Raw genomic sequence first — 27,350 nt, forward strand, 5'->3', positions numbered from 1 at the left:
ATATACATACAATACAGGTAGACAATGACCATGATTATCTACCCAATGCCCATGAGTGCCCGACAATGTGCAAACCGCTCTAAAGGTAAGCCCTTTGTTAGAAGATCAGAAGGATTCTCAGTGGTGTGAATTTTGGCAAGCTTCAATTGCTTGTCCTCAAGCACCACACGAATGAATTGATACTTCACATCCACATGCTTTGTCTTTGCATGGAACACTGGATTCTTTGTCAATTGTATAGCACTTTGGCTATCGCAATGTAATACAAGCATCTCAACATTGATTCCCAAGTCTCCCACTAGCCGACCAAGCCATATAGCTTCCTTGCAAGCTTCTGAAGCTGCAACATATTTAGCCTCTGTAGTAGACAAGGTAACACAATCTTGCAAATGATATCGCCATGAAACTACACCTCCAGTGAATTCAAAAACATAGCCTGAAGTGGACCTTCTCTTGTCCAAGTCTCCTGCATAATCCGCATCCGTGTAACCAATGACACATGCTTCCTTTCTTCCAAAGCAAATGCACATGTCTTTTGTACCATTCAAATATCGCATAACCCCTTTCACTGCCTCCCAATGTTTCTTGCCTGGATTTGACATATATCTGCTAACAACTCCCACTGCAAAAGCAATATCAAGACATGTAGCAATCATAGCATACATCAAACTTCCAACTGCAGATGAATAAGGCACTTTTGCCATTTCAGCCTTTTCCTCTTCAGACTTAGGGCAATCATTTTTAGAAAGTTTCACTGAGATATGGGGACCTTCATTGGATCCCCACGGGAGACCGAGTCGCACAGATGGATGGGAGAACATGGAGAAACCTCTCGTCTCTATGATCTCGCTGCTCATTAGAGCCAAGGCATCAGTACCACGGGCCATTATCCGAGCAGAGCTAGCGGCCCCCCCACTAGTAGTTGAGGCGCTCACCAGATCAGTCTCCTTCATAAACCGCACATGGGAACTTCCTAGAGACAGATATGCTCTCATTGCACTTGAGTCCTCTCGACAATTAGCCATGCAAGGAGATACAACATGCTAGTATGGGGAGATGGCATCATGGTTTCAGGCGCATGGGTTCAGCATAGACAGGCTGCCACCATTCCAATACTCATTGGATGCACCATCTCTCACTCTTACATGGAGGCAATGGAGTACTCAATGTCTTCCCAGTCTCCATATTGAAACGCTTTAGCACTTTAGCAATGTACTCAGATTGAGACAAATAGACCAATTTCTTGCATTTGTCTCTCTTAATGCGCATGCCAAGGATATGGCTTGCTTCACCCATGTCTTTCATTTCAAAGTTTGCATGTAACTCTAACTTCAAAGCTGAAATCTCATCCCTGCATTTCCCGGCAATTAACATATCATCCACATAAAGGACCAAAATCAGCAAACTACTATTTAGCTCACTTAGTGTAGAGGCAATGATCCATATTGCTACGTTTGTAGCCTTGAGAGAGCATGAACGAGTAGAATTTACGATACCACTCCCTTGATGACTGTTTTAGACCGTAAATAGTCTTTTCTAACTGACACACCAAGTCTTCATTGCCCTTCTCAACAAAACCTTCTGGTTGCTGCATATAAACTTCTTCTTGAAGATCACCATGCAAGAATGTCGTCTTGACATCCATCTGGTCAAGTTCCATGTCTTCTTTAGCAACCAACGCAAGTACACACCGCAGAGTAGTCATCTTGACAACCGAAGAAAAGATCTCATCAAAGTCAATACCCTACTGCTGCTTAAATCCTTTAGCAACAAGCCGTGCCTTGTACTTGGGTTTATTATCATGAGGTGTAATTTTCTTCTTGTACACCCATTTGCATGGTAATGCCTTTTTACCTTTAGGCAACCGAATCAATCAACTTCCAAGTTTGATTCTTATGCAACGAGTCCATTTCTGATTGCATAGCCTTCTCCCACTTCGCCTTGTCATCCATTGACATGGCTTTATTATAGCAGGAAGGCTCTCCGCAATCTGCCAACATAATGTAGTCCAATGAGGGAGTAAATATATTAGGAGGCCTTGAAACTCTTGTAGACCTTCTAATAACTGCATGAGCCGGTTGTCCCTCAGCAACATCTTGTACTACAGGAGGATTTTGCACTTGTTGTCTGACATTAGGCACTTCAGCCCTATTGTGGACAATTCCATCTTCTTGGAAGATAACTCTCCTGGCCTCCACTGTATGCACAGGCTTCTTATGCATCTGTTCTTCATTGAAGTATACATCATTGCTGCGAACTATCTTTTTAGCTTCCCATCTCGCCAGGATTGCCATAGCCAAGAAATATGCATTTCTTTCACTTAGGAGCCAACTTACTTCAAAACTCCTTTGGAACATGGAAATACGCTTCACATCCAAAGACTCTAAGATACTTGTAAGAAGGTGACTTCCCAAACCAAATCTCTTCAGGTACCTTCTCATCCAAAGCCTTGTTAGGAGATCTATTAATAAGATGGACAACAGTTGCTAACGCTTCCGCCCAAAATCCATTAGGCAACTCTGCATTAGACAACATGCTACGTAACTTCTCTTGTATGGTACGGTTCATCCTCTCAGCAACACCATTTTGTGGAAGGTTATATGGAGCAGTCAATTCTCGTTTGATGCCTTTGGAATCACAAAAATTATGAAAGGCTTTAGTGACATACTCACCACCATTGTCTGACCTTAAGCACTTGACTTTCTTGCCAGACTGATTCTCCACTAATGCCACAAAATTCTAAAATTTTGAAAGAACTTCATCCTTCTTTCTGAGAGGATATACCCACACTTTCCTTGAGAAGTCATCAATGAATGTAACAAAGTACAATGAACCTCCCATGGATACGTTAGGCATAGGTCCACAGACATCACTATGCACTAACTCTAATGGCTCACTTTTCCGAGTGCTTCCCCTTTTGTGTGGTGACTGTGTTTGTTTACCATAAAGACAATGCTCACAAACTGAAAAGTCTGAGAAATTGAAGCCAGGCACATAACCAAAACGAGATAAGATTTTCATTCCCTTTTGAGACATATGTCCTAACTGGCAATGTGCAAGTCTTCATTTAGGACATATGTCTCAAAAGGGAATGAAAATCTCATATGTGCATATGTCCTAAACACTTGGCTGCTTGGTTACGCAAACTACATGGTTTTTAACATTGGATACATGTAGCATGTACAAAGTCCCCGACTTTGAACCATGTGCTACTACTAAAGAACCTTTGGTGATCTTCCACGAGCTATCACCAAATGTACAGTAATATCCTGCGTCATCCAATTGTCCTGTACTAATCAAGATTTTGGTACGCTTTGGCACGTGTCTCACATTCTTGAGCATGAATGAAGAACCATTCTGAAATTTCGGCTGCACATCGTCAACACCAACTATGTCGCAAGCAAAATCATTGCCAAGACGAACACGACCTTTATGGGATGCATCATATGTACTGAACCACTCTCTATGAGGAGTCACATGAAACAATGCACCTGAGTCAATAACCCAATCCTGTAAGGCATAGTCATCAGTGGTAACCAAAAATGTTGAATCCATGGCAGATATGAGATAAATATCTCTATCAGAATCTTCAACAAAAACATTGTTGATCTCTTCAATCTTTATACTGCTTTCCTTAGTCTTGCCTTCTTCCGACTTCTTGTCTTTACCTTTCTCTTGTTTCCACTTTCGACAATCTTTCTTCATATGACCCTTTTTGTGACAATGATAGCACTCAATGTCTTTTCGGCCACGTGATTTGCTACGAGATTTTCCTCTTTGATTCTTCTTGCCCTTTTCTTGTGATCGACCACGAATGACGAGAGCATTGCTAGTACCACGAGAAGTATCAAGATTCTTCCTACTAACCTCTTCAGTGAGCAAATTTCCCTCAACATCAACACATGTTAAACCATCAGGAGGTGCTGAGTTACTTATGGCTGTGCAAAAAGTATCCCAACTTTCTGGCACCATAACCGTAGCAAGAACATTGCTTTGACTGAATTGTCGAAATTGACTCCCTGTGCAGAAAGCTGACTAAAAATTGTGTTAAACTCATTAAGATGGTTGCACATGGGTGTGCCCTCATCCATCTTCAAATCAACTAACTTTTTCAGCCAATAAACCTGTGATGCTGCACTTTGCTTCTCATACAGGTCACATAACTTCTTCCACAGCTCATAACTAGTCTTTGCCATGTTCACATTGAAGTACACATTCTTTGACAAAGTCAACATGATAGTGGACTTGGCAAGCGCATCCAACGCCTCCCAGTCATACTCATCCATATCCTCAGGCTTTATCCCCTTCATCTTTATCGGCCGGATCTACTTCTTTTGTACTAAGACATTGTAAATCTGTTCCTTCCAAAATGGGAAGTTAGTGCCATCCAACTTCTCAATGTTGAACAAAGAGTTCTCCGATGATGAAGCCATCATTCCACAAGGAACAAAAGTGATAGATCCGCTCCACTAAAGAAGATGATAGAAAACCTGGAAAATTTTGGCAGAGTCTCCCCTGCAAAACTGACTTCTGAACCCAAAACAAATGTGTACAATGACTGAAATGCTGAGCAAAGTGGCTAAACCGGCAAGATAAAATCTCAAAGAACTGTCACTGTCAATGTCTCTAACTCTAGAAGATTTTCTCTGACCAACTGAACACTGTCAAAGGCATACGCATAAATATGACAGCAATGCCAACAATGGCCGGTCAACAGATGCACACCAATACTGCACTAACCGCATAAACATACATCCTATATCAATGCCGAAACTATGGGGATGTCGGGGGCTTGCTCCAAAACCTGTATCACCTAAAGGATCTCCACATTTGAGAATCCCCCAGCTCGATAAAACCTCACTACGACCCTCAACAATAGGCTTTGCATATTTCCATCACAATACATAAACCACATAAGATCTTACATCAACCACACAAACCCTTTTCTGTAATTGCTGCGGCGGTTTGTCTAATATAACAGACCCTCAAGACCTTACATCAAATATGCATGTGACAGACATTGCAGAAAGAGCCTGCAACGAAAACCTGTACGCAGAAGAACCGACGAGGGTAGACCATCCTGCTGTCTGAACTGAATATCTCTCAAACTGTGCAAAACTTGCAGAAACTTCCTTCTGCAAAGTTGTAGACCACGCGAAAACGGTTGGGAAGGCGAAAATGGACTTGAAATAAGTTGTTTTTATAGATCGAAACAGATCTGTAAAAAATTGCACCTGTGTACCCTAGACGTGCAGGCAGTCTGAGTGACATATCTCAAAATTGGTGAGGATTTTGAGAAAACGTTCTTCTGCAAAGTTGAAGAGGACCAAAACCCAGTCAAGAATCGTGGGAATTGACTTGAATAAAGATGTTTTGGTAGGCCAAAATAAATCTGCAAAAATGTGCTACAGTTTTTGTTGCTTCTCCGCTTGCCTCCCCGCTGAGCTCCAATGGTGCTCCCAATCCCTGAGCTCTGATACTAGTTGAAGAGTGCGTGCGAGAGCGTGTGTGTGTGTGTGTGCAGCAATGGAGAAGAGAGGAGACACAGTTTTGGGTGGACTCCAAACACAATAGTGTTAGGGTTATGAGTCCTTATTCTTTTGTATAGAATGAATGGTTAGTGTTAGTTCCCAGTTAGTGTCCGGCCACCCAACACTCAGGCGCGGCACATTGAGCTTTACCACCCCAACACTTTGATGGCTATGATGACAGAGTTTCCAAATTTCTATGGTCATGTGGGTGAGGATGTTGATTCATTCATTGAAAAGATGGAGTTTTCTTGTTTGCTTGCAAATAAGGAAAATACAATGATTATGCTTAAGATTTTGTTCTTTTGCTTGAAAGAGGATGCAAAGACATGGTATGATGAGTATGTGTCTTGATTGAAGTCATCCAAAACTCCACAAGTGATGGCTTATCATGTAGTAAAGAAGGATTTTCTTGAGAATTATAAGAAGGTAGAGGACCCAACCGATGTATGGCACTTTATTGATGAGCTTGTGCAGGGTGATGATCAGAGTGTAGATGCCTTTGTGAAGCAATTTAATTATTTGTGGAGTAGGTGGTGTGTTGCTTTGGGGTAGTGATGTTCCTCCTCTCATGCTTAAGAAGTGTATGCTTATGCAAATCTTAAGCGATGATTTGGGATTGAAAGTCGAGTTGAAAAGTCTACTTAGATTTGAGGATGCAATAAAGGTTGTAAAGCATAAGGAATGCAAGCTAGAGAGAGCTTGGATTGCAAGATGATATGGAGCCAAAGGTTTCTCTACATTGATGTAGGCATAAAGAGTGCCTCTAATGTAGTATTATATCATGATGGTTCTCTTGGAAAAGAGCGAAAGCATGTAATGAGGAGAAGGACGCTAAGATGAATATCCACATCATGCCATCCTTGTTGTTATGCCACTCAATGGTGTTTCACATGTGAAAGATGATGTTTCTACCAATGTGAAAGTTAATGAGAAGGAAAAGGATGTAATTAGTAAATTTATAAAGAATGGTCATGATGAGAATCAAGTTGTGGATTCCATTGTTGATGTGTCCAATGTGAAAGATGAGCATGTGGGTGATGTGAAAGTGGATGTTGAGTATCCCTTTCCTTTATGTGAAGTAGTTGAGAATGATTTGCAAGTCAATGAGGATACTCATATGGAAGTGAATGATATGAATGAAGAGCTCTCTCAAATGCATACTATTGTTGAGTAATTTCCAATAAATGATGATGCTATTGAGCATGTTGTGGACCTTGTTAATGAGGAGATTGTCCATGAGGACTCTTATGATTGCATCTGCGAAGATATATGTAGCTATGCCTTAACCAATAAGATTAGTTTGGAGGTTTTTGAGGATGTGAAAAGCCATGAAAATTTAGTTTTTATGCCTCATGATGAGATGGGTGATGCTTCCGTACTTGATCCTTGTGTGAAGGAAATGGCACATTGCGTAGAAGATGGCTTATCTTTAAAGGAGGGCATGCAATGAATGGATGCTTTGTAGAAGGCAAAGGAAATGATGTTTTTATGCATGAGGGTATGATGGTTTCTATTAAAGTTGGTGGCATGTTAGACAAGCTACTGCCAAATTATTTGCATCCTATGGTGATAATTGAGAGTCCAAATGTGGCATTTGTGAACAAAAAATTATCCTTGAAAAAAGAGTGGATAAAACCTACAGTTCATGCTTTGATATTAAGAGACTTATAATGTCTAAGATTAGCTCATGAATATGGAGTTTGTGTTCTTTGGCCTTTTGATCCGAGTGGACAACATGTTTATGCTACTGGTGAGCATGAATGCTCTAGCAGACTAGGGGTTTGGCAAACTATGTTGCACGCATTTTGAGAACCCCGTTTTCTAAATTTGTACATATGGACATGATTTTCAATGTCAAAAGGGTGTGTGTGCTTGCTTTTTGTGGGCTTTTAATGCAGTTTTTTGCTCTACGTGTAGTATTATAGGGACAGCTCTTTGTTCGCGTCAATTTTTCAAATAGCGGCGTGTAGAACCAATTTTGGTAATTTTCTTCTTTCTCGCCATTAATTTTTTAAGCTTTATTCCAAGCTTTAAAGTGCCCCAATTGGAGTTGTGCTTCAAGTTACGACTTGTTCCTTGCAGGGTTATGGCTATGGCAGCCTAGTGGCAAATTATGTGCAGACACATTGGGAGGGCATGTATCTATGAATTGTATATTTGATGTTGAAATTATGGGTTTTTGATATTAAATTGTGAAAGGGGAGGCCCTTGTCTTCATATGCATTGGTCAACGTGTGCTATAAATTTGTGCTTTGATAGGGTTTTGCTCCTATGTGATACGGTCTTGGGTGGGAGTGTGCTTGTAAATTCCCAAGGGTCCCAAGTCTTTTGTTTGGGATTTACTAAGAATGGTTTTGGTATACTGTTAAGTGCTGAGATTGAAGTTTTAATGCTCTTTCTTGGGCTACAAAGCTATAGATGTGTCCCACTTTTTCTTTTGTTCAACAACGTGTAGTTGTACACCACAGCAAACTCGACAATGATCATAAAGAGCAATAGACAAGGAACACGTTGCAGGTTTTGGAATTGAAATGTGATTGCCAGAGCTCAAGATATGCTGATTACAAAGTGCATGAGAGTAGTTGCTCTCAATCGTACGCTCACAAAACTCAAAACTTGTGATAATGATAAGTCTCCTTTCCCACTTATACAAAAATAAACTTTATACCTAGGGCTTCTTGGCCAACGGCCGGCTTTACAAGGATCAAACTCTTTTACAAACTTTACAACTCTATTGAAGCACAGACAGACTCAAGGTGATCTAAATAAAATTAGAGACTCTCATATAATTACAAAGCTTTCCAAAAAATAGTGGACATGAAAATTTTGGGACTCAAAATGAAGAGGTCGACTCGAAGGGCGTTGTCTAGTTTTACTTCCAAACACTTTCTTAAAATTATTAATGACCTCATTATTATCAGATTGATTGTGTATCTGAAACTTTGGATCCAACACAAAAGCCTTCCCCATGTAAAGGGGTGTGTCATTGATCCCAACATTTCTAAGCAAAGGACACCATCATGTTTTTCTCTCGTGTTACAAAGGATGTACTCTCGTTTAGCTTGCAAATAGCCTCATGCATGTACCAATAAACCCGCCCAAATATGAATGCATCTTTATTAACCAAGACACTAGATGCACAAAAGACTTTGTAACAGTGGCAATTTTTTCCACGTTTATCTAGAACACTAGAGAGTTTACAAGCTGATAGCACTTGGTGGCTGCAATCTCATAGTAGGGATACTTTTCAATCCAAATATCCCATCGTTTTTTTGCGATTGTTCCACAAAGAGTTGTCTTAACTTATTGCAATGTTTCAAGAACGTAGTATGAAGTTGTAAACCGTGTCTCATAGAAGATCTTTAGATTCTTGTTGGGTGATATAGTTCTAAACAGAACATAAGTAAAAGCATGCTCTCTAATGAACTTGATGACATGATTAGCATCTATTAGAGTCTTTATCACTAAATAAACTTTCCCAAAGTCTATAAGAAACAAATCAAAAGTGTGGGCAGCACATGGAACCAAGGTGATCTCGAGATACTTGATTTTGATTGCATGCCCTGCACCTTTGTAGTTAGCTACATTGTGTCTGTGACAATAGCAGTGACATTCTTGGGTCGACCAGCTTTTCAAATTGCATGCTCATAGATGCTTGCTAGAAAATTGCTTGTTTTTTCTTTCAAAGATGTATCAATTGCTTCAATAAATATGGATCCCCTTGGAAAAATCAACATCATATTTATCAAGGGTTTTTTTTTTACAATTTGTCCATCCATCAAGAGCAATTGTACATCCATATTGTGGCATGTACTCAAAATTTTACGAGCCTTCAAAATACTCTTTGATGAATCTTTTCACTTTATCTAGATATTTTGTACGCATATTGTTTTGTCAGGTCCCATAAATTTCTTCATTGTGCTCATCAAAGCATCCTTGAAGATAGGATTACGGATAACATTGAAGGGAATTTTGCATGCGACAAAAGCTTGGGTCCACTTGATATGTAGCTCAAGCAACCATTGCTTGTCAAATTCTTGATGCAAAGCAGCACCACTATGCAAATGTTGACCACCAACCGACGCTACACTACATCCTTTTGAATCAAAGGCGAAAAGTGTGGGGTCTGAGCAACCAACCCCTTGTTGATTGGGGAGCATTGTTCAACCCCTTTTTCACAAACAAGCTAGATTAATTAATCTTCAAAATTAATCTCAACATTTTTCTCATTCAATGAATTAATCACTTTTGGACCATCCTTTTTGTTTCCTTTAGCAAGTATTCTCTTTGTCTTGAGCGCCCATTCAAGAATTTTTTCTGAATACCTTTGGGACAATTTTTGCAAGATAACATATTTCCAAGAATTTTGAACACATGTTTTGTTATTATATGTGCATTCCCACTAAATTTATGGTCATAATATTTTCACCTCAACATTGATGATGTCTTTCCTGCTATCAATTCATCTGCGTAGCTCCACTCATATTCTTTCACCATATTGTAAAGGGATTTGTGAATATTAACAACACTATCTATCAACATTATAGCTCAAATTAGTTTCAATCTATACCAATCATTGCTATTCTATATAAAAATCAAAGCATTACCATTGCTATCTTATTGAAAATCAACAACCATTTATAGTGTCCCACAAATATAATCATTAACAATTCTATCATTTCCTAAATTTTAAATCTTTGTTCTTGAGTTTTGTTTCATAATATGTAAATCTTAAAAATTCATCTTCAATGTGACCTTTCACTCTCCACGACAGGGAATCACCTAATTTATATCTATATAGCTCTCAAGAGTGAGAAAACTCTACACATGATAAGCAATTTGAAATTTCCTAAACCTATTTAAATGACCTCCAAATGTCAGTTAAACTCTACACGTGATAGGTAATTTCTATTTATCCTACCTAAATCACTTCCAAATGTGAGTCAAACTCTACATAAGGCAAGAGATTACTATTCTACCTACTTAAATGACCTCCAGTGTAAGCATTGCTCTACACTTGGTAGGCAACCATGAAATAAACATAAGCTACTTTTAAGTGTGAGCATGGCTCTACACAAAGAAGACTACTAATTTAAGGTATTCAAATCACTTCAAGTGTGAATTTTCTCTGCACATGGTAAGCAATCACTAGATTTACTCTGACTAGCTTACTTGCAAGTGTGATGAAACCCTGCATGAGATCTATTAACCATATTTTTTATTCTCTACACTGTTTCTACTTATCACACTTCAAATTGAATTTTAATTCTTTTATGTTTTACTAAAATAAAAACTTTATTTCTAATTAAAGCTCAATGGCTACAAAAGATAATTTATTTATTGTTTTTTGAGTTTTAGAGTTCACCTTTGTAGTGATCTCAAGGAAAACCTTTCAAGAAAATATGGCCACCATGGTAAAAAGGCTCGAGGATGCCTCTAATATAGAAGTACATATTTGAGCTAATTGTTAGAAAATTATACGATATGGTGTTTTTATTGATGTGGCATTGTATAATACGTTCGTTTAATTTGGGTTGTTATATAATATGTATGATGATTAAATCATATTATACGTGCATCGTATAACATGTAATGCAACTTAGTTGGGAAGATTCATGTTAATCAGTCCTCAAGATGGCATTCCCTTCATACGTAACCAAGATGGCCTTCTCATGCATGCCATGTGTGGTGAGTTGGCATGCATCGTTGAAGTGGAAATAAGAGAAATAATGTTTGAACCATCTTCAAATTTAAATATTCCCATTGTAAGAAATAGCATTGCGTTGTGAAGAGCACCTTCTCATAACCTTATGCATACTACATGTAGCTTTGAGCTTATGCCCCTTGTGTGTGTAGATGTGTGTGGATTCCCTCTAGTCATATAGACTTCTATTGCGCATAGAACCACATGATAACCACATATGGACCCATATGATGAGTCCACTTAGGATTAATATGTATAGCATAAGATATTATGGGTGATGTATACCATGATGTTAGCAAAGGTGCAACTATATATGCCTATAGAAGAAGCCACAAGGTTGCTCAATCTATAAATTGATACAATCAAACAATTCATTTCCCTATATGAATTGTTTTCAACTTTTTTATGAATGGTTTTCTTGATGATGTTTCTCTTATCCTTCCTCCTTGGCAGAGTTCTTTTTTGTGGCTATCACGTCTATCATAATGTTGTTGTGTGGTCGTGCCATTAGAGCATTAAGAGAGAAAGACTAATTATCAAGGGGTTCTCCTTAGGTTCCACCTCCATACATGAAAAAATTCCTCCTTGCTTTCCTCATCCACATATCCATGAAAGAGAGGATCTTCAAAAGAAGAAATCCCCCATAAATAGACTTTAGGCCCACTTGGCAAGTTATTTTGGAGCTTACTACTACCGTCTTCCCATTATTTCTCATGATTGGTCCTCTTGTTGGCACACAATCATGGGTTACAACCCTATAAGAAGAACAGTACTTTCTTTTAAAGAAGATGGCCCATCGTTGCACTTCTAGAACAACCATAGGCCTACACGGGGCCTTTTCTTGAAGCTCACACTGATGACTTTCACTTCCTTGTCCATGGTTTTAATGCTATTCATTTTTCAAGTATGAATTCATTGGCTATGGTTGGTAACGAAGGCCTTACTTGTCCACTGTTGTGATAATTATTTCTCTTGCAAGCGCCCAATCATTGGTTGGCAACAAGTGAAATGGGTCCTACTTATTTCTAAAGGGTGGTTTGATCACCATTCAAAGTTGGAGGTAAATCAATTCTCTGAAATTTCAAAGCAAGTTTAGAATTACTTGCGTGGCTACCTTTACAGACTGGAAGGCCCCCAAAATCATCTCTGCAGGGGATTTTTTTCAAGGGGAGGGGGTGGTCTCCCTAGGCATAGAGAGTTCAAACTTTGTGTACTCCGACTTTTTCCATTGGTGCATCTTACACCAAGTATTATCAAATTCCCATTCAGATATATGACTTTTCCATAGTTATTTTTGTGTAGGAGTTTAGAAAGAATCGATCCGAGCTACCAAAGAGTCAAATCAAGGTTTAGCAAAAGGCCAGTCGCTTTTGTGACTTTTATCATTCTTCCTACTCCACATCCATGGACGGTGTGTAGCCATTGTGGACCCTATTGAGGCTAATTGTGTGCATCAAACTTACTCTCTTTATGTAGGAGTTTAGCAAGAATCGATCCGAGCTAATCAAAGATTCAAAGAGAGTTTTGGCGAAAGGGTAGTCACTTTCCATAGCTATATTTAGTGTTGCAATCAGGCAAGATAAATCTCTAGCGTCTATAATTTTATGTCATTCTCACACACCTTATATTGGGGTGTGCTTGAACCACCCTAAAAGTGCATTGTATGCCTCTTTTATAGTAAGTAGACCCCAAAAAAATGCCTCTATTTTGAGTCTAATATTTTATTTTCTAATTTAAATACATGCACTTTACTCATACTCATGTGATGGTGACCACACACATCCATTTTGGTAGTGGTCCACCTTGTTAAGATAACCCAATTTTATGGACATAGGACTCAAGATCACGATCCATCTTAAAGGTGTTGAGCTCTGAGGGTGTGTGCATACCTTTGGTGGAGTACCTTGGAAAACTCCTTCCAAAGTGCTCAAGATCCATCCTAAAGGGGATCAGATCGCGATCTATACACTATGCCTACCATTAAGCTTTTTGGGACCTCTTCAAACAAATCTCATTACGCGAGGTGTGAGCTCTGATGGGTGTGCTACAAGGCCTAGCAGCGTGCTTTTTGAGTTGTGGTCAAGGATCGCAATGCTCATCGATCGCGATCGACCATCAGGCAAGGAAGAATTTAATTAAGAAAGAAAGGAAGTAAGCTAAACTAATCAAAGTGAGGGAAAAATTTGGACAGGGGGTTCCCACAACTCCCTCCGTTACCAGGGAGGACAAATCGTCAGAGGATAACCCAAAATTGGAAGTGAAGAACAGTGAACAGGGTCTGGCTAGTAATGTGGTGACTGCAAAGACAAGTGGCCCGCCGTCTATAGAGATGCAAGAGGAAGCAGGCGCCAGTAGCACCCTCTAGCGGTACTATAAGCAAAGAGACTAGGGACTCGTTAGCCGAGATGCAAGATGAACATGAATCTCTAGCCAATCCCTCTGTAGGAATACTAGATGATGCTAGTCAGCACAACTTGAATTGGGGCGTCACGCAGGATGAAAAAATAGACCTCGTCGGCCATATTGTTAAGGGTAATAAGATTAGTACTAGCATTGTTAGCTTGTTGAAGCATAGGAAGAAGAAAAGATGACTCCCCTATTTTCTTCTATCAGTGATTAGCTTCTAATGCCCTGGCTTGGTGATGAAGGGGATTTTTGTGGCAGGGCTTTCTCCTTGGTGGCAACCCCATGACATCCTTGGCTCCTACTTGTTGTTTATGGTCTCATGGTGGCTCCCTTTATCAGCTGATGTATGGTCGTTTTCTTTGGAGGGTTTGTTGGTATAGGCCATGGCTCTATTGGAGCATGGCTATCAATGTAACTTTTTTGTTTTTTTAATATTTATCTATACTCACAATTGTGAGTTTGGGAGGAAAAAAAAAAGATAACCCAATCTTGGTCCACCTTGCTAAGATAACCCAATGTTGGTGAAAATATTTTCTAAAGAGTGCAAAATTTTATCAAGAGAAGAAAAATGTACATGACATTGTTGTAAGATATGGAAAGAGCCTTTCCGTTCAAAGTACAATGAGCTCATTGTCCACACACAAAAGGCGTCAAGCCTACAAAACAAAAAGTTTGTGAGCAAGATAATGTGATCATAGTTAATCCTCACCTAGTTATGTTCAGAGCTTGCAAAAAACATGGAGCAATAAAAGATATTAACAAAGCATCATCACGACACTTAATTCAAAGGGAGCACAAGTGGGTGTTTAAAGTGTAGGCATCATCATGGGTCAACAAAGAAGATGAAGATATCAAAAGAAGACTAGAGGAAAAGATAGAGAACCAACCAAAGATGAAGGTTGGACAAATGAAGATGAAGAGCCTAGACTAAAGTTGGCTAGCTAGAGCCGGGCAATGAAGTAGATAAATTACAAATGGAACATTATGATTTCTCCACTTCTTCCAATGGCTCCATTTCATAGATACCCTAGAACTGCTTGGTCTCTATCATGGATCTTTTGTTTGACAATGTGCCCCATGAATATGAGCCCTTGTGGCATATAAGTCTCCTTTCCTTGTATTTTTCATAGTCTAGACACAATGGGAGGGTTGTCAGAGGTGGGTAGTAGCGATGGGTAGTAGAATATGACCCTAACCTCTTTTTTATGTACCTCCTCTAGGTGTTATGATATGGGTATGAGTTGTGTGAATGTGTGAATTTCTCTCTAGCTATGTAGGATAGCATGTAGGACGCGATGTAAGGAAAGCCATCTGATGAGCCCTAGATAGGAGTGTCATGTGAGTACTATAAATATAAGCAATAAGTGGATGCAAGAGAAGAAACATGTGCAAGTGAGAACCATGTTGTTTATGTCCATAAAAGAGGCCTTGTGATCTCTCTTTTAAGTAGTGCATTGTCAAGAATAAGTTTATATCTTCTCTCTCTCTCTCTCTCTCTCTCTCTCTCTCTCTCACACACACACACACACACACACACACACACACACACATATTCTCTCTCTCTTTCTCTCATATCATACCCACACACAACACACACACACACACACACACACACACACACACACACACACACACTATGAATTCTACTCTCATTAATCCACCCTAGGCCTAATACCCTTTTGAAATCAGAAAGTGTCATATACATCTACCTATTACTATTGTTATACCTCATGGCCTATATACTTAAATTCTCTTTATAGGTGGAAGAATCACTCAATTGAGAAAAGCTCTAACTATCCACTTTTGGCTATAAAAGATCTCTTCTCACCACACAAATTCTGGTTCAACAAAATGGTCTCTTGGGTTGATTTATGATACTAATTATTTGGCTTAACTTTTGAAATATTTTATGTGTTTAACTTCATTAGTGTCTTGATAAACAATTTTGTAAATTAGTTTATCATGAATCCAAGGCTTTTTTACACAACATAAAGCCAACATCCAATATTAGAGCCTGTAAGTGATTAGCATGTTCTAAAACCATTACATCCTAGCAGGATTTATTTTGTACAGTACCCTTGTCTATCAATTTCGTTTCATGTTTGTTAAATAATTAGAGTTATTTTACCAAGGTAGCTCACGTTTTCCCTATCAAAAATGGGTAAAATGCCCATCAAAAGAAACCATGGGTCCTAGGGTGAGCTTCACCATAATCTAATTTTCATGAATAAATACTATTAGAATATTATAAGCTATATCAATAAGGTTGATTAAATCAAGGATTAAAGTATCTGAAATTATTGCTGCAAATATAGAAGAAGCAACACCCTTGACATGTAGATCATACTCCTTTACAAAGGCCAACAAATTGGCTCCTCCCATCAACAAAGAACTTGTGCACCATGTCAGGGTGCATTCCTCTATCACACAATTTTGTGTTATTAATTATTGCCAATTAGTCCAATTTTTTCCAAAATATTGAAGACCATATTTTCAATAGACTATTGGTTTGAGGTCCCGTTCTCTAGCTGTAGCGGCAATTATCTCAATCCCTTTGATTCATAATTTCACTTGTAAGTTCCCCCATGTTGCACCAAAATTTCAACACTATTGTTATGTGCTACCGTGATGAGCCTTGCATTCTCTTCCTCTCCCAATTGTTGTGGAGTGGTACGATAAAGTGGTATAATTGCTTTAGTATTCCCTTCTTTCCACTAATCATTGTTTACACTTCTTCAATTTAATTTAAAAGACTCTTTTTCCATGTATGCGATATTTCGTACCTCCGTTGATGGAGCCACACTCAAAGATGTGTCCTCCTATGCTTGGGTAAGACCTACTTGGGAATCACATAATAGGAAAAGAGGGTCTTCAAAAGTTCACGGGCTATGGATAGACACATGGAACATAAAAATCAGGCGTTATCATGAAAGAGGAACCTTTAAAGTGTGTCATCTATGGCAACATGGGAGATTCTCCAACAAGGAAAAGCCACTCAACCTCATTTCCAATAAATCAATGAGCAAGCATTGGGAATCATTCTCACAATAGATGACAATTTTCACAACTCAGATGTGTTAAAGTTTATGCATCTCAAGTGAATGCCCAACGTAATCCTATTATCTATTTTGTTCCTTAGGTATTTATTTTACTTATTTGACATGAGAGTGGGTCATGCAATTTACTAAGGGGGGTACCTAAGAACTCCCATGAACATGAATAGTCTCTTTTAACCAAACAAAAACAAAAAAATTTCATAATTTTTTTGGAGAGTTAACTTTGATCCACAAACACTATTCCAGGCTAGCTTGTTGGAAAAAGGTTAACCAATACAAACTGAAATTCTTGACACTTAAGTGTCTTGTTTTTTCAACTTGTCCTACAATTGAACACTTAAGTGTCCTGTTTTTTCAACAACTTGTCATAGTTATTTACTGAAGCTAAAAACAAGATTTACAAGTCATGTTCATGCCGCTCACTTATGAGGAGAAGAGCATAGCCAAATTATTTATTTTGCCAAAATTAATACCAGATTAAAATTATCGTGACAAGTTTTAAGATGAAATCTATAAAAATTTAATGTAGCTTTAACAATTTTTTTATAAATTGAATATAACTTATCATTAAAATAGAAATTTGCATAGATTTTAAGGCTTATGGATAGGAAAAAACTTATTATATCAAAAACTCAAGCTTCATAACTTAGTTTTTAAACCAAATATTTATTATAATCATAAAAAACAAATCTTGGAAACATTGACAAAGAGGAAAATTTTGTTCTTTCAAAGCCTCTCGCATCAAGATGATCAAGTTAAGAGGCAAAACTGAAGACTTATAATGTATCTATAGACCAACACCCATCAACTAAGCATTTCTAAGTTTCAAACTCACAAACATCTTATAATTTAAACTCTTTAAGAAAACTTTAAGTGCACAATTTCTTGCGAAACAAACATTGCTATGAAAAACCAATGAAAGTGTACATATACATACCTCCATAAAATCGTAAAACCCTATCATTTTCTCAATAGTATCTCTTTGTCCTCTTCCCTATCATGGATTTGTTTAAGAGCTTAATAAATAGCTAAGCATGTCTCAATTAAAGTCAATTTATGTGCTTCAGTGCATAATTTGGCATAATTGAGGCTTATCTTATTGGGAAAACTTCACTAGTATTACATGCACATGTTCCCTCGATACGCCTATAAGCTGCAAAGTCGCATTGCTCAAGCAGCCCATCCATAAACAAACAAGGATTTGGATATCGATGTCTCTAAAGACATCCGAAAACTCTTTTGATTAGATCTCTCTCATGCACTTCAACAAAATCAAATGTTGATGGTGTTCTTCTCAAGACTATGCAACCGTTATTTTGCTCAAAGGCTTCAACCAACCAACCCACGGTTACTTACTCGATAAGCATTGAAGAGTTGCTACAATCTTGGCAATCAGAACACGCGAGTGAAGAACTAGAGGTGAAGTAACAGTCAAATAACTCTAGATCACTCCACATACAACCTTGTTCATGAATTATTTAAACAAAACACAATGTTCCCCTTTACAAGCCTAAAAAAATAGCCAAAAATTGCAATATACAATGCTCTCTTTACAAGATTGAAATCAACCAAGAATGCCAAATTTGCGGAGATGGAAAAAAAAAAAAACCCTATCCCAAAGACTCTACCTTTTAAAGCTTGCAAATATACGTGCATGGTCTAATGTATGTACAGTCACAATACATTATTTCCTAGCGACCAGTGCTTTTTACATACTCTAGATCTGTACAAACCATAAGATAGCCAACCCCATATTTCACCATCGAATCTTTAAGCTTCATGGATGGGATCACAGGCAAAGGGAAGCCTCTTCTCAAACTCATATTGAGGTACGGCAGCAGCACATCCTTTACAAGAGTCTTCAAGAACACCTGCCAACACAGCAAAGGCCATTAATACTTCTTCCAGTCATTCTTGAAAGAAAATGTTAGGAGAAGAATTTGAGGACCCGGCCGAGATGGTCCAGGTAAATATTAGAAGGTTAAAATAATGTGAGGACTTGGCCGAGAGCGTCAAGATGGTCCAGGAGCAGGCATGTGCTGTCAAGGAATTTTAAATGTATGCAATGCTAGGTGCTCAGTGGGTAATGGCCAAGGAAAACAAAGGTTGGGTGGTGAGAAGAAATAGCTTGCCATTGAGCCAGAAATATACAGAGAGAGCGTAGCATGGAGAACGGAGGATAAATTGATGACACGCAGAGAAAAAGCAAGCCAACATGAGACAGAGGGCAATGTTGGGTTCCAGATTGGGCAGCGTTTTCCAACATCAAGAAAAAAAGATTCACTTGCCAACATAACAAAGGCCATTAATAATTTTTCCTTTGTTTCTTGAAAGAAGGGGATTAAAAAATAGACGCTACCTTGACGAGTGTCAGATGAATCTTTCCCACATTGCTCCATTCCAGATCAAGGCTTATATCCTTAAGTACTACCTGTCCTGTTATGTTGTCTCCATTTAAGCCAGCCAAACCAGATGCAGAGGCAATCTGCAGAAAAAACATGAGCTGGGCAATGAGCTAATAAAGGAAGGGAAAGCTTCAGGTGCACCACGTCCAAAGTACACACATGAGGAACAAAATCACATTTCAGTATGCTTACAATGCTGATACAAGCCACTTGTACATTTGACCCGTTATCTGAAACTCCAATTAGCATTTCTGCACTTGCCGACACGTCTACCCCATCCAAAGTAAGTGTGACATTGGGGGCAGCTGAGACTTTAAACTGTAGCGTTATTTCCTTATTTGGGTATTGCTGGTACAGTTGTGGGATCAGATATTTCCACTTGGACGTATTCAGAAAAGTTTGGTCTGGCAATTTATCTAGCAGCCAGTTAAGAAAGTCTGCCTGTAAAGAGAAATCCCTAATTAGACCAGCAGGAAAATCTGTGTGTGTGTGTGTGTGTGTGTGTGTGTGTGTGTGTGTGTGTGTGTGTGTGTGTGTGTGTGTGTGTGTGTGTGCGCGTGCGTGTGTGTGTGTGTCTCAGAGAGAGAGAGAGAGAGAGAGACGCATACATTATAATAAATCGCAGCACCGTCCTTTAAAATTGACTCACTGAGAGCCATTGTAACCATCTTTGTGCTGCCATTGCACACAAGCCCAGGTGGCAGCTGTGGGATATGGCGAGAGGCCAAGCCCTCTGACCCTGGGCTTACAAACTGTCCCTTCACACCAATACTGAGAGATGTGGGGCTGATGATAGGCTCGGACACAACAGTAAAGTTGAGTTCTGCTGTGTCATCTACTTGCACTTGTTGGGATGTCTGAAGCAAAAACGCATTCAGATTTTGAACACCCTCTTGAATCTGCTCATTTAATTGCTCTTCAATGGTACTCCGCATTCGCTCTTCCAACCCATCTACCAGCCTGTCATGGATTTAGACAAGAGCAATGTACAATAATGCCTAGATTAAATCAGGAAAAGCCCACTTTCATCTATAAAGTATGGACTTGTGATAATCCACAATACAATATTACCAGCAGTCTATTATGCTGACATTAAAAAGATATACCTCTGCTAGTGATATGCCCTGTATGTCTCTGCTCAATCTGTGGATGGAAGAACACTGTGATCTGTCTCTAAGTGTCTCCCGGTCTGTGAGCCTCTCTCTCTCTCTCTCTCTCTCTCTCTCTCTCTCTCTCTCTCTCTCTCTCTCTCTCAATAACCCTACTCGATGTCACTGAATCTCCAGTGAATAGAGTCCAAGACATCTCTGATCCTGGTATCTCATAACTCCAGATAGAGGCCCAAAACCCTCTCTAAAGAGGCATGTATAGCAGAGCTCTGTCTCTCGCACTCTTTGACACAACTGGCACAGCCTGGCCTCAGTTGACACAACTGGCACAGCCTGGCCTCAGTTGACACACCTCCAAATCAGCCAATCTCAATCTCCAACTGGTGTGATGATGTCCGAATCTTTCCAATAGCACATCCTAAGCCATGGGACAAGTGAGTGTACATGCAGGCAGGCCTAGATAAGAACCCATCCTCTATGAGTTGGAGAAATGCTCTCTATGTGCAGTCATCTTCGTGCCCAGCTCCTATATAGGCTGTATTAAGGTCCTCTGGGTATCCGGCTGAAACAAATCCTGTCATATAAGTCTAGTGACCTCCCCCTGTGTCAAAGAGAGAGAGAGAGGGGGGAGCGTGTCCATAGAGAAACCATGTAGCTCAAACCATGCTGCCATCTGTGTATATCAACATGATGTATCTCTCTGTGCTGTCAAGTGCTGTGAGGATTTTAGAGCCAGCCGAGCATAATGATCTCGCAATAGCTCCCATAAGGTGCATATGAATGCCACTAATCTCATAAGAGCCTCCATCACCAGAAGAGGGGCAAACAGCTCTGCTTGGATGATCGCATGGGGAACCGAGGGCTTAGCCTCGATCTTCCGAGAGTTAAGTGGCCTCTCCATGTCTCACCACCCATCTCTAAGTCCATGTTGACCACTATGATGATGATCTACTGAGGGTCCCCATATTTGCGCTCCATATACCATCGCTGAGGCAGCCAAAGTATCAAAAATCCATAGCTTGGTGCAAGGCTCTTAGAGTTGAGCTTGTGAACACATCCTCTCCTCCCAAAGCTGGCTCTAGTCAATCTAGTCTCTGCCGCTCTCATGGAGCAAATCGGACCACTAAAAACCACCCCAAGCTAAGTGTACATATCTGTATATTCCACTCGGTCCTGTCCATAAGTAAAATTGGGTGCTGATCGCCTGACCCATTGCTCTGTAGTATTGAATACCATATCCTTGGTCTTCCCAAGGTTAACAAACATACCAATATCTTGCACACATGTGTGTAACGCATCAAGACGGCACTACATCCCCTCAAGTGAATCTGAAATAAGCACAATATCAACCGCATACAACAATAGTGGTATCCATGTCCCTGCCAACTATGCTTCTCTGTCACCCTCCCTCTCTATGTAGTCTTACGCCTCATCCATATACATGCCCAAAAGAGTGGGGGATAGTGGGCAACCTTGTTTCACCCCAATGGTGGAGTGAATAATCTCTGACATCCCCTGGGACGTACACACTCATCTTGTAATTGTCTTGTACAAGGCCATGATCCCCCATATGAGCTCTGCAGGCACTCCCAATGTCACAAACTCCTGATGTGTCAAGCCACTGAAGACCCGAGCCCGATCCCAGCCGAGGGGCCTAAACCCTTGAAGAAGCACAAGAAGATGAAGTTTTCATCGACTTACAGATCCTCGCCGAGTGGGCCAAATATTGAAGTTCAACCAACTTATGGGACCCGCACTGTATAGACGTCGTGTTTTATGGAACTGAGGACGTGGCGCTGTTATACGGACAGCCCCCGAGGGTGCTAGCTTTTGGGAGGCCAGACTTCCAGCTTTTCATTAAACTCCTTTTCAGGCCAAGGGCCTTTAAATATGTGGCGAGGGCTCACTCTCGGGCATGCTTCTGCGTGAAGGTGCAAAGACGTGTTGCCGCCATTGTATTGAGTTGAAGCAATATAAAGACATACCGAAAGGGGCGCCAGGGTCTGGGGCCAATGTTCTCTCAGGATGGAACGCCGCCACTCCGCGTATCGTGCGTCATGCATCTCTTTCGGTACAATTGTTATTGAAGTGTATGAAGGTTGTTCCATCTGTTCTTTTCCGTTGGCACCTGGTGCCCTCCTTGCTCCTGCAACCTGCACATCAATCTGCCCCCGGGCCGTCAGAACTGTATCAAAAGCTTTGCGGGAATCCATAAAGCTACAATAAAGCCTCCTCCCACAAAATCTGCCCTCCTCAATGATAGCTCGTAGTGTGAGAGTGTGATCTAGGGTAGAGAAAGGGTATCCACCTCCACTAGCAATCCAAAGATCTCAAAAGTGTAGACATGATCTGTCGCTATAGAATATTTCTATCTAGGGTAAGAACGTCTTTGCTCATTATCCATGGGCTGCATAGTATAGCGGTAGTCTAGCATGAAAGGTAAGTATGTGTGATCTGCAGCAACTCCAATAGGTCTTGCTAAAACAGAGAGCTCTTGGATACATGGTATAAGAGCAAGCAAGGCGAGTGTGTAATCCGTTGTGCTGGCACCACACCAATGTGGGTAACATGTAAATCCACCTGACAATCGCCATCTAGCTATGCCGTTGAGGCTAACCCACGCCTAGCTCCAATCTGCAAGAGATATTTACCATACTGTTCATCTACTTGAATCCTTGGAAACTCTCTCAATGCCAAGGTCCGAATGATCGTCCTCACGGAATTTCTCTCCTCATGTATCAAAAAGGGCAACCTTTCAAGAAGCTGTCCTTGAATTAAAGTCCCCAGCTAACATGATCTATCCCACTCTCGTGTACTCTATAATATCATCATCCATGATCACATAAGGAGATTGCCCATTTGGGCTAGCATATTCAGACAAAGTTTTGTAAGAAACACAAACAACTTCAATGATGAGCTTGTAAGCATGCAACCAAAGCCAGAACCACTTATGTTACATCCAAATGGGCATAGTTTCTCAGCCATCAACAAAAAAGCAAAATTAGCAAGTATGAAAAATATTCCAAACGTTGAAAAGCTCAAAAGGATGTAGCACTAAGTTACATGTTTCAAGATCTTGGCAGTTTTTTCTAAAGACCAACCTGTAATTAGACAAAACACTAGAATGGTCTAAAATCATTTCTAAAATACAAAAATCCATACAAATGTAAAAAGTAAACCTCCTAGACCCCATTCTCTTCCTAATGAAGAACTTAGAACATAGTGGGAGGCACTAAGTACATGGCAAGAGCTAAGAAATTAAGTCATAATAAAAGCAAAAGAGAACATTTCACAATAACCTTAGTAGCTTACCATTGGTAAAGCCAAGAGCTTTCCCCCTTGACTTGCACTTCGAGGTTATCAATATAGGTTCCACATTGAAGGACACTCATATGCAATGTTCCCAAATATTCTCGCACACCAAGAGACACACCAGCTTGCATGCCTACCACCTTGCAAAATTACATTACATATTAGCTTGGAGCAAAAACTCAAAAACATTACAATGTTCGTGCAAGTTTTGAGTATTGTTTAACCTAAACGAAATTTAAATTCTCACACAACCTGCATTAAGAATGAGAACCATTAAAAGAAGCAAAACACTTGGCATGTGCCCCAAGCAATCACAAAAAAATTCCAACCTCTTTACTCCTTAGTACAAGGCTGTTGTCACCAGGTGATAACTTGCTGTGGTAGAGTGCTAATATGGTGGACTGGTAATATGGCAGGTGCTGTCCTAGCCATGTTGTGGCAGTTGATGACGTCGCAGTCAGGCAGTACGATGTGGTTGTGTAGCCAAAATTTAAATCACTTTTTCAGCCATGTTATTTCCATGATGTGCATTGGGTCAGGGTTTTCCAAGGGCCCAGTCTTTCAAGTGTTTGCTTTTCATTTTGGGCCATCAGGACCTATAAGAGGAAAAGTTGTTGTACCAGCATGCAACCGCTCTCTTGATTCGTAAACAAAAAAATACCGTCAGGGGCTCCTATCCTAGGAGTTAGCCCTCCCAAAGAGGAACTCCCCCTCTCATGTCAAAGTAATTGCATATGCTACTCCATTTTTTGTTGTTGAGTTCTCTATCATTAAAGACTTGTGCAGTAATTTCACTTGTCTCTGACAAACTGTTGACATGGCGAATTGCAATATCAGTGGTTGCGGAGCCAAAGCTGACAATACACACCCGCACATAGCGTTGGCCAATCCATCGTAATTTGTTGTCACATAAGACGGAAGCGTAAACTAACTTTTAAATGCAATTCATATACTCAAGCGATTGGGGAGAGAGAGAGAGAAGAAGAAGAAGAGAAGAAGAGAATTTTAACGTCGTAGGAAGCTATCCCAAGAGACCTCAAAGATCTATCCGATGAGAGTTGAACTCAAGACTGTAAGGTGCAGCGGAATGAATGTTGAACTTTGCTCAAGATGAGTGCTCCGAACTGTGCTCAAGGTTCCTTTTACTTACGGAAGGGAGAGCCTTCCGTTCCTTTAGTGAGAGAGTGCAATGGACACAAACAAAGTGGTGAACACTGTGAATGAAGATGCATGAGATTGAGAGATCAAGAAGAGAATATGACACCAGAGATGTTATAAAACCCTCCTCCGAAGGCCCCACTCTCTATGGCGAGAGTGGTCTACTTATGATTGCACAAATCTCTACAATGCTTGGACTTGCCGATGATGAGGACGACGACGAGACGGGCTGAAATCTGCAAATTTTTATCTGCTGAATTCTCACTCTATGTCAGTGACGATGTCGATAAGGACGATGCGACGACGACGCACTGAAAACGCAGATGCTGAAATCTATGTTTTCCGGGCTGAATCTACAAACTACGCTGGATCTGACCGTGCGGCGAGGATCTGTTGCGGGAAGGTGAGATCTGCGAGGTTCGGGACTTCTACTACGAGTGCTAGCTGCTGAAAACTGAAAACGCTGAATTTCCTTGATGTTCCGTCGCGGGGAATCTGCAAAACGCTATGCTGATGCAGAAACACTAGGGCTGAAAATGGTTTTGCTGCTGCCGGTTGTCTTGTAAATGCAAAACGCTAGGCGTCTTGATGGGTCTTGCTGCTGCCGGGGCTGATCTGCTGTGCACAAACGCCAGGCTGCCTGTAGATGAAAACGCTAGGTCCTTGCAGATGCAAAAACGCTACCCTGCTGATGTGGGGGGTCTTGCCGAGAAGTTGTCTGTTGAGCAAGGTGCTCCTACTGCCTCTTCTGCCAGAAAGTGCTAGCGCTAGGTTTTTATTTATACAAACTTAGCAAAATTGCCCTACCTACTTTCCAACAACAGTCACTTGAAAATAATAAGTGAAAAATGTCAAAAAATAGAGAAAATAGGCCTATGCACTGTAAAAATGCTATTGATGGGATCTAACTGGAATCTGATGGTCATGCTGTGTGCAACCAAAGGATATGCATCTAATCTAAGTGTCTGGACATGCACGGTCTGCAAACAGACTCACAAAAGTGCCAGATCACTTCTTGTTCTAGACTGACTTGACTGAACTGAACCCTGATCATGTTGTTGTAGCTTGTCCACGGACACATAGGGTTGGATGTGTCACATGACATCCCCTCCTTTTCAAAGTGAGGTACCGGTACCGAACTGTATGGCGTCAAGGAAGATCGCCAATAGCATCCGGAATCCTGGAAGGGACTCGTCGCCGGCCCACTCTGATGTGTGGGTCGTGCGATACTTGAACTTCATAAAGGTCTGCAACGCTTACTTCTTTGGGCCGCGCCGAAAGCGACACAAAGTCTCCTGTGGCTCCTTCGATGCTTCAACTTCGTCTAAAGTCATGCTTCTTCCCTCTTCAAGAATCTCCACGGCTGAAAATTCTTGAAACCGCTTCCAACACAAAAACATGAACATACCCATTCCATGTAAAGTGAGTGGAAAAAATCTTGTCTTCCTCAAAGACTGTGCATGCAATGTAGATGAACAAAGAGACGGAGTGCTAACCCGTTCACCACACACACGCAAACAATGAGATCGAATCTTTCTCTTCTGATCTAAAGCAATCAACTATGGCAATTCACAACGGAAATAACCATGCTTGGTGCTCATACTTTCATGTGCCTTTCTACAACTGTGTCGTGCCAAGGAAGAGACATGAAATGTGACTTCCTTGAATGCATACTTTTCAGCTTTTCATGTAAAATCCGCATACATTTGTGCTCATTCATGAGTGAAACGTGCTCAACGTATAAAATGTCATGTCTAGGAAAAGGAATCACATAAAGACGCTCACTAAAATACAGGAACGATCACGAATGAAACACTCAAACAATACGTGCTGACAAATCATTCGAACACATAGTACTTCCTGTGGGGGTTCTTTAGACCGAGGCTCGAGAGCCAAAATCGGTTCTTCGTGATTGATTGAATCTGCAATGAGGTTAGCCTCACAAGAAACAGTATCAACTAATCCATCATTCTTGTGAACAATCACATCGTGGTCATACAAATCATCATGCTCGTAAGAAATCACATCTTGATCATGCAAATCATCATGCTTGTCATTATCATTCAAATCATCATGCTTATCATCATGCAAATCCTGTGTATCATGCTTTGGAGAAGAAGAGACTGAGAGAGTCTCCTTCTCGTGAATCCGTTCAATCTTCGCCTGCACATTAGGAATGAGAGATGGAGAATAAACAACTTGCTCTCCACAAATGACAAATGGGAGAGTCACTTTTGACATTGAAAGTGAACGTATTGTCCGCCCGATCAATGAGAGGGTTATGCTCACGAAACCATGGAATGCCCAAAATCATATCACATCTTGAGAGAGGAGAAAGAAAAATTTCTACGGAAAGCAACTTGTTGAATTGTAAACAACACATCAAGGCTCTCTTTCATGATGAGAGAGTCCATACCGGGAGCCAAACCAGAGACCTCGAGAGGAGATTTCTGACTAGCCTCTAGGCGGGCTCTCTCAACAAGAGGGACTAATCACATCATGCATACTACTTGGGTCAAACAATATGACAAAACGCTGCCCCGTCATATGATCATAACATTTGATGAGAGACTCATCAATGGGAGGGTCAGGAGAAACTTGGGGCACACTCGTGTTCTCATTTATTGCATAGACAGAGGAACTAGGTTCTGTGGATTCTTTAGATTCAC

The 27,350-nt window shown here is 40.4% G+C and overlaps 1 protein-coding gene across 1 annotated transcript in view; it reads right to left on the reverse strand.

Moving 5' to 3' along the window:
- Positions 1-18,145: 18,145 nt before the first annotated feature.
- LOC147421333 (lipid-binding serum glycoprotein family protein) overlaps positions 18,146-27,350 on the reverse strand; it is a 55,106-nt gene continuing 45,901 nt past the window's right edge. Inside the window, exons 2-6 of the mRNA XM_086505186.1 lie at positions 23,524-23,663; positions 19,711-20,062; positions 19,295-19,543; positions 19,057-19,182; positions 18,146-18,568 (exon numbers count right to left, since the gene is read on the reverse strand). Of these exons, the coding sequence (XP_086361312.1) occupies positions 18,389-18,568; positions 19,057-19,182; positions 19,295-19,543; positions 19,711-20,062; positions 23,524-23,663 (1,047 nt within the window). The 3' untranslated portion in view covers positions 18,146-18,388. The remainder of the gene's footprint in view (positions 18,569-19,056; positions 19,183-19,294; positions 19,544-19,710; positions 20,063-23,523; positions 23,664-27,350) is intronic.

The sequence above is a fragment of the Adiantum capillus-veneris genome, chromosome 28 (assembly GCF_014529385.1).
Source record: "Adiantum capillus-veneris isolate H3 chromosome 28, ASM1452938v2, whole genome shotgun sequence".
NCBI classification, from domain to species: Eukaryota; Viridiplantae; Streptophyta; class Polypodiopsida; order Polypodiales; family Pteridaceae; genus Adiantum; species Adiantum capillus-veneris.